This window comes from Aulonocara stuartgranti, assembly GCF_965226115.1.
Source record: "Aulonocara stuartgranti genome assembly, chromosome: 11".
Lineage (NCBI taxonomy): Eukaryota > Metazoa > Chordata > Actinopteri > Cichliformes > Cichlidae > Aulonocara > Aulonocara stuartgranti.
The window spans coordinates 12,009,589-12,017,441 of NC_138947.1; the positions used below are offsets into that span (position 1 = coordinate 12,009,589).

At 37.1% G+C, this 7,853-nt stretch overlaps 2 protein-coding genes across 3 annotated transcripts; both read right to left on the minus strand.

Annotated features, from left to right (window-relative positions):
- Nucleotides 1-130: 130 nt before the first annotated feature.
- Nucleotides 131-3,351, minus strand: LOC309717467 (rano class II histocompatibility antigen, A beta chain-like). Its single transcript, XM_082552067.1, has 6 exons — nucleotides 3,201-3,351; nucleotides 2,780-3,040; nucleotides 2,392-2,673; nucleotides 1,894-2,004; nucleotides 1,772-1,797; nucleotides 131-1,673 (listed from the first exon to the last, which is right to left on the minus strand). The coding sequence occupies exons 1-6, from the start codon at nucleotides 3,295-3,297 to the stop codon at nucleotides 1,647-1,649; spliced, it is 804 nt and encodes a 267-aa protein (XP_082408193.1). The 5' UTR covers nucleotides 3,298-3,351; the 3' UTR covers nucleotides 131-1,646.
- Nucleotides 3,352-3,856: 505 nt separating this feature from the next.
- LOC309717208 (rano class II histocompatibility antigen, B alpha chain-like) lies at nucleotides 3,857-5,472 on the minus strand. 2 transcript variants are annotated; one of them, XM_082551599.1, is made up of 4 exons: nucleotides 5,111-5,472; nucleotides 4,627-4,890; nucleotides 4,259-4,540; nucleotides 3,857-4,172 (listed from the first exon to the last, which is right to left on the minus strand). In XM_082551599.1, the coding sequence occupies exons 1-4, from the start codon at nucleotides 5,187-5,189 to the stop codon at nucleotides 4,045-4,047; spliced, it is 753 nt and encodes a 250-aa protein (XP_082407725.1). In that variant the 5' UTR covers nucleotides 5,190-5,472; the 3' UTR covers nucleotides 3,857-4,044. The 2 variants fall into 2 exon arrangements, with proteins under 2 accessions (XP_082407725.1, XP_082407726.1); XM_082551600.1 differs by having other exon boundaries at nucleotides 5,107-5,208.
- Between the last annotated feature and the right edge of the window lie 2,381 nt (nucleotides 5,473-7,853).

Genomic DNA, 7,853 nt, shown 5'->3' on the forward strand with positions numbered 1-7,853 from the left:
ATGGAGAACTCAGGATTTATATCTTTTCTAAGTGTAATTTATAAAACAAAACAATACACATTGCTAGTAAAGCAAATTTTGTATTGGTAGATTACAGTACTTATGTAAAACACAAAGAGAAACACACAGAAAGCTTTGAATCACTTTATCATCGTTTTTGTATAAAATTTAGTGTTGGCTAAACAACCATGATGTGAATTTCCTGATCCACTACATCCTACAGGTGCTCTGTTGGATTGACATCTATTTACTTGGAGGCCATTTGAGGACAGCGAACTAAATTTAGTGTTCAAGAAACCAGTTTGAGATGATCTCAGCTTTGTGACAATGTTGTATTATCCTGGTGGAAGCAGCCAGCAGAAGATGGTACACCATGGTCATAATGTTAAGAAAACATCACAAGCATTGTTACACCACCAGCAGGCTGAACTGTTGATACAAGGTAGGGTGGATCCAGGCTTTCATGTTTTTTACACCACGTTCTGACTCTACCATCTGAATTTTGCAGCAGAAATCAACTCATCAGACCAGGCTGCAGTTTTCAAATCTTCTATTGTCCACTTTTGAGTCTGTAACAACTGTTCTCGTTCTTAGCTGACAGGTGTGGTACTCAGTGTGGGCTTCTGCTGCTGCAGTGCTTTTTCTTTTTTCTTTACTTTTTTTTTGCAAACCTCGGTTGTAACGAGTGGTTATTTTAATTACTGTGGCCTTCCTATGAACCCAAAACTGTTCTGCTAACCGCTGAAATCAGTAAGACATTTAAACCCAAAGAACTACCACTGATGGGATATTTTCTCTTTTTCATACAATTCTCTGTGGAAGAATCAGTAGTTCTGGAAACACTCCAGTCTGGCACCAACAACCATGTCATGTTCAAGTTGGTTAAATCACCTGCCTCCCTTTGGATTTGACCATGTTTACATGCCTAAGTACATTAAGATGCTGCCATGTGATTAGCTAATTAAATATTTCTGTTACCAAGCAGTTAAATGGATGTACCTAAAGAAATGGCCTGTGGATGTATGTCCTCAACCACACATGGATGGAACGTTTAAGCAAACACAAGTGTTATATTTATTATCAGTAGTTGATTGTAGTTGATATCTGTAGTGAAATTGATTTACCATCCACACCAGGGTAGCTGGGATAGAAAGACAGGATGACACATGTTTGTTACACAGACTAGATAAACATGAATTTGAATAATTACTATTTTCTCTGCAATGTCCAAATATTATGCCCTTACTGCCCATTTCCTGTTTTCACCCCGCAGTGCTTTACAGCTGCCATTTTCGACATGTGCTGAAGGTTTACCTGCATTAACTGATTTTTTGGCCACTTGAGGGCGGTAGAGTAAGCTAAAAAAAAAAACCCAAAACAAAACATCATATTACATTCACTTTTTAAATTCTTCTTTCCAAAATGAAGCAGACAGGAAACAGTACACAGCTGTTTGCTGGTGGAAGCTCAGCTGATGTGATTCAGAGTTTGGATCAAGTTTACAGTGTGAGGAGAAAATGTGGATGATGTGAGTCTCTGTGCGTCTGTGAAAAGCTCAGACGGCAGTTTAAGGACAAGCAAGTCGACCACAACGTTTTACATAATCAGAACCAAAATCTCAGTGAAATCCAAAAGGCTGCTCCGACTCAAAGTGTGTCATCGGGGTATAAAACCTGCAGAAAAAAGAAAAAGAGATTTATTATAGTCTGGTAGATGTTTCCACATCTGTTTCAAAGTGATGGAAAAATAACTGTTAAATATAAACATCTACCTCGGTTGTTGACACCATGACCCGCCCTGCAGAAAGGTTCAACATTTTTATCAATAAATCTTATCAGTAGATGCTGTCATGACAAAAACATTCTTTTATGTTTATTAGAAAGAATCTCTCACCACTGGATTTCTTCTTGTAGTAAATGAGCCCAGCAAATGAAAACACCAAACCCAGCAGCAGCCCTGCTGCACCAACAGCAATCTTATCTCTCCCTGAGTCAGGCGATGGTTCTGAAAACACATTTATCAGCAGCAGCAGATTACATCTACATATCTTTCACTTTTCTGATCACTTTTCTCTTGGTGGTTTTTAATGTGTGGCAGCATGGGCCTTTTACTCTGTGAATTCTGTGTTGGAGTTCTCTCATAAAATTTCAAAGGAATGCATGCTGGGAAATGTGGATATATCCACAAAGAAAGCAAAGTCGCATTTGAATGATAATCAGTTACAAAATACAGAAATACAGGCAGAAAAATGTACTTTAATGATTTGGATTAAATGTAACTACTTATTATTAAGTTAACTGGCTTTAGCTAAACATGTCCAAAATAGTATGAAATGTTGTGTAATTGTCTAATCTAAAGCTCAGATACAGGTGGCATTAAATACTCTCTTACCCCAGTCATATATCAGGGGCTTCATGAGGCTTGCATGCTCCACCATGCATGAGATTTTTTCCTCAGGTGTGGGTGTATACTCCAAGTAGGAATGGATCTGGTAGAGCCAGTTTCCATTTGGCAGCTCCTCAGTGGAAGTCACATCAGTTGTTGTCTGTTTTCCGTCTCTGAGCCACGTTAGTTTGATTTGTTTTGGGTAAAAGTTGTACGCGCTGCAGACGAGCATGCTTGGATGTCTGCTGTCTGCTGCATCCACAGACCTCAGCCAAATGTAGGGCTCGACTAGAGGAAACATACAAGTCATTAAAACAAAACTTGACTTTCTTTGTAGAAAGTAAGAAAGAGAGACAGTTTTGAGATAATTGCTGTGATGTTTTGTGAAAATTACCTGAATTCTGGAGCTCAATCAGTGGGACATTTCTTTTGCAAAGGTTTGATTTCCATACCTCATGTTTCATAAAGCCCTGGTCACCGTTGAGCTTATCTGCAAATTCTATTCCGTTCTTTGTGTAACCGACTACTTTCCCCACACTGCTGTTGTATTGGCATTCTAGCACCTTATTAAAGTAAAACTGCTCCACGTACATGGCATCGTGGCCGTCAGGGGAAGTAAACTGGCAATGAGCCACATAATATCCAAAGAGAGCGCCTGAAAAATGTTTTCCAACAAACAGTAGTTAATATGGCTAGTTAAATGTATATCCTATCATCACACATCACATGCTACAGCTAAACAGATAGCTGCTAAGTAGCTATTTGAGTCTGTTGTATCACTTTGATCAGCAGTATAAATAAAAAGTCCAACTTACCTTCTGTGGAAAAGACGAGCAAAAGCACAAAGAAAGGAAGAAAACTGTGAGTATGAGACATGCTGTCTGGTAAATAAGAGTAGAGTGACTGAATCATCACACCTAGACAGCAGTGGTTAAAGTTGGCACTGAGTTGTAAAAATCAGGAAGTTGAGTTCCTGAAATGTATTGTTTTGATTTCAGTGCTCTTGTTGTTACTGGGTACCTCCCCAGTTATTTTGCAAAAAATCTCAGATTACCAATGGAAAAAAAAAAAAAAGAAGTAAAAAAAAAACACATTTGGTTAAAAATCAGGGAAGTAAAGATTTTGAACCAGCATTTTTTTCATGGTGCCACTTCAGTCAAATTGAGTGCTCAGAATTTTTTGTGGATCATGACTATACAGTCATTACACAAACAAAACAGAACATTACACATTACTAGTAAAGCAAGTTTTGTATTGGTAGAATATAGTATTTATGTAAAACACAAAAAGAAACACACAGAATACAAAAAGCTTTGAATCACTTTATCATGTTTTTGTATAAAAAATGTAATTAAATATATGTATATGCAAAGTATAAACAAAAATAACAGTTATAGTTTTATAAGAACCACAATCTCTACAAGTTATGTGGTTAATATATCAAAGAAGACAAAATCAAAAATACAACTGATTTACATGATGTACATCGAAGTTTATTAAACACTGTATACATTGTACAAACTCACATTTAGTCTCTATCACATCTTGAGTTACTGGATTTGTTTTGTGTGTGTTAACTTTATTGGCTTTAAATGGTACTGTGCAGAAATAATATAGTATTTGTTTATCATATGCTGACTATATTTAACCTCACAGAAGTTACTGTCGTTGGTGTCCCTTTACAAAGAAAAATACTCCGACTGTGACTCCCAGTAAGCCCAGACTCAATCCCACTCCACAGAAAATAGCTGGTCCAAGACTTTGATCACTGTTCATGACCTCAGCTTCTGTAGAGAAAGTTAAAGACAATATAAGTCATTACAGACACAATGAAATTTCTGTTTTTAGTGACTTCATAAGGTCAAATATTTACCCCAGATTCTTGTTTTGGGTGTCTCCAGTGCCGAGTGCTCCACAGTGCAGCTGTAAAAGTCTCCTTCACTTGGTGTGAATGTCAGAGTGGAAAACTGGTGGAAGGTTTGATCTTTATTAGGGAAATATCGACTGAGTGACACCCCCGTGGACACCGGATGGCCATTTTTGGTCCAAGTAACATTGATGGAAGGTGGGTAGAAGTGATTCACAAAGCAGATCAGGCTGTTTTCTACTCCCAGCTCAACTTTGTCAGAAGAGAAGAGGACGATCTCTGGAGGGTCTAGAGGAGGTAAAAACACAAGTAAAACTTTCTTCAGCATTTTCTCAATCATGTCTGTACAGAGATTGATGCAGAGGTTGATTTACCTTTTTCTTCTGGCACATACTTCTCTTCCATTTCAGCAATTTTTGTAATTAGTAAACACCATATCCTGTTGTCCAAAGCATCTTCAAGGATACTCAAACCCACCAAAACATGACTCGGATCGGGAAAAATAAAATTGGGAACGGTGTAGACAATCTCTTTTTTTGGGAAATTGGCATATAAAAACTCTTCGCCATCAAACTCAAACTGAACCTCTGTCAGGCCTTGGACGAAACAGCCCACTACGTAGGTCATTTCATGGGGAACTGAAAAAAAAAAACTGTGGTTACAACTTAAAAGTATAGATGTCAAGTCATATGACTGCTAATATGTACAGTTTATGTCTAATAATGTCTTTTCAGGCATTTGCATTCTTGAGTAACAGAAACAAAAAATGACTATGGGTGCTTAACATGTCTCAACACATGAACTGCATGCTCCAGAACAAACAAGTTGCAATAGATTGTTAGCTTAAAACTTACTTACTCTGTGAGAAGACACAGAAGTTGTTGAGTATGAGGATTAAGAGAGGAGCGTGCTTCATATCTGTTGTGTGATGTGACATCAGTGACAGCAGACTGAGTGGTTCAGTATTGGTTTTAACTTTACCACTGCTGCCAACAGGGAACTTCACAGTGAGTCATATGACCAGACCAGGTCCTGGGGTGGAGTAAAACAAAGGAGTAACTGGAGAAAATTCCAATTAAATTTGTTCTGTGAGCTGTTCTTTGTGGATTTAACCAACTGAATTCAAGAAGATATCAGCAGAACCCTATGGCTGATTTCCTGCCACTACACACTATAAAACCAATATAATAGGTAGAATTTAGTGAGTGTAAATAAGACCCTAGATGTGATCAATCCTTTGAATAACAAAAAGTTAGCATACTTTAATTTGTTTTGCAAGACATTTCATGTTAAACATAGTCAACACATCATGTATGGATCCAACATCTAATTTTAAAAAATCTAAAAAAAGTTTTGATTAACCTACTTAATCAAATTTCACTTGTGAACCTGGGCTTTTTTTTTATAATCTCTCACCTTCTTCTTTCATCCTCCCCTTCCTACATGTTTCTCCATCTCTGAACACGACACATTGGCATTTTTGACTCCTTGGGAAATACAGCAACTGTGACAAACTGCAAAGAAACAGTTTGTTTGTTCGCTCATATTTGTTGAAGTCTTTGAAAATTTGCATTTGAAATTACATGACAAAATGTGACTCAATTTATGCTGACATACCAATGCAACTTTATATAAAGATAGCTAGACAGAAAGGGGGGGGGGGGGGGGGGGATTCTTATTACATAAACGTGGCAAGAAAGCAAAGGCAACTAGTTTCTCGGGAAAACAGCTACATTTATCCTCTGTTTAATTTCCTTATACTAGACTTCCTCTACTATACTAAGATTTCAAAAAATTATTTTCGTTTCAGACTGGTTCAACTGCTTTATTTATCAGAATTACCGAGGGTGTGTCTGTCTGGAGTCTGTTGCGATCTGGGTAACTGATCTAACCAGGTGTCCCAACCGTTTCTCCACATTTGATCTTTACTTTTTGTTTCCTACAGTTTGTCCTGTCAAGTTTCGGCTGAATAATTACCTAAGCTTTGGAATAATCTTCCTCTTCACAATAGGCAATCGACATCAGTGATGGTTTTTAAATCCAGATTGAAAACGCATTTTTAATCACTGGCTTTTGACTCAGTGGTTGACTGACTTGCACTTACTTATATTTTATTGTTTTCACTATGTTTGTTATTTTATCGTATTTATTATTCTTATGGTATCTATTATGTTTCTATTGTTCAGCACTTTGGTCGGCCTTGTGTGTTTTTAAAGTGCTATATAAATAAACGATGATGATGATGATGAATAATTAGCTATAAAATCAAATGTAAAGTTAGGATACAGCTTTATCTGATCAAAGTTCTTACTGGCAAAATGAACACTGACAAAATGTATAGATTTAATTTCAAACTTTATTCTTTCTTTGATGTGATGATGCCAAAGTGGCACAAACTGATCAAATTGCTCTGTTTTTCTTCCTGTTTTTATATGTAAAGATGTTACGATGGTGACTTACTCTCTTAACTCAGAATGAACATACTCACAAGTTGATTGAATTTACTCCAATCACTGTTCTGGACCAGGAAACTCAGAGTTCCCATTTGTTGAACAGGTGATATGACCAATCTGTTGCCATGTCATCAGACCTGCAGCTAAATACTTTGTACACCTGAGTGAAGAGGAGCAGAGCTGTCAGCTTATCACCACCTGGTGGAGAGTTTGATCTGCCTTTGAACTCCAAATGACAAAAAAATTCTCCTGCATGCTCGCGGACATGAAGCCGAGAAAGCCATAACTAAACATAATCTGTGATCAGGGTGTCCCAGGGCAATGTTTTGAAGGACACTGTAAGAGTGTTTGTGTCCACCTGACGTAGCACCAAGTATTTCAACTGGGCTTTGCATGTTAAAAGAATATTAAATTGAGTCAGTTACTAGAGGCTATTGGCACAAAAAGCAAATATGCAGCATGAGGACTTTGACTATTTTGGCTCAAATACAGTAGTACTTAATCTATTCAACTATGTACATGTTTTATATTTTCTACAGAAAAACTGGGCACTAAATAGTGATTAGATGGTGAGGAAACCTCTAGATCTTAATATACTGGCTGTTGAGCAAAAGGCTAATGCACTGATAACAGCTCAGCCCCATACTATTCAGTGTCCCAGTGTGTCATGACAAACTGACAGAGTCTGCAACACAAACAAAGTGAAATATGATTAATGCAAATATATATTTTTATTCATAGCTGTGACATGATTCAGTCCACCAGCAATATATATCAGATTTCCAGTAAAAACATACGAAGGGTCACTGTTGGATGTGGAATTTGGATATTTACAGAAAGGTCTTGAGTCACCCTATGTTTCTTCATATTTCGCTGGAAAAATGCATTTATTGAAACATGCAAACATGAATGAAAACATTGTACATAAAATTACTTAAAGTAGTCTTCCAGGTGTCTTGTATTTCACTCTTCTGTTGATGTTGGCTGTCTCTTGTTTTGTTGTATGCCTATAATACCGTATAATCGTTTGCATTTTTTCATGAAAAAGAAAGAAAAAAAGACGAAATTTAATTTTTATAACAGGCTGGTTATGACAAAGTGCCCAAAGATGGAGGAGTATTACTCAAGTCTGGGTACATGGAAGCAAA

Excerpts from the sequence above, each read along its gene's own strand:
- LOC309717208 (XM_082551599.1), bottom strand. The coding sequence starts at position 5,189 with ATGTCACATCACACAACAGATATGAAGCACGCTCCTCTCTTAATCCTC. Across the intron at positions 4,891-5,110 it reads CTTCTGTGTCTTCTCACAGA|TTCCCCATGAAATGACCTAC; the intron begins GTAAGTAAGTTT and ends TTTTTTTTTCAG. Across the intron at positions 4,173-4,258 it reads ACCCAAAACAAGAATCTGGG|AAGCTGAGGTCATGAACAGT; the intron begins GTAAATATTTGA and ends CTTTCTCTACAG.
- LOC309717467 (XM_082552067.1), bottom strand. The coding sequence starts at position 3,297 with ATGATTCAGTCACTCTACTCTTATTTACCAGACAGCATGTCTCATACT. Across the intron at positions 3,041-3,200 it reads GCTCGTCTTTTCCACAGAAG|GCGCTCTCTTTGGATATTAT; the intron begins GTAAGTTGGACT and ends AACATTTTTCAG. Across the intron at positions 1,674-1,771 it reads TCATGGTGTCAACAACCGAG|GTTTTATACCCCGATGACAC; the intron begins GTAGATGTTTAT and ends TTTTTTCTGCAG.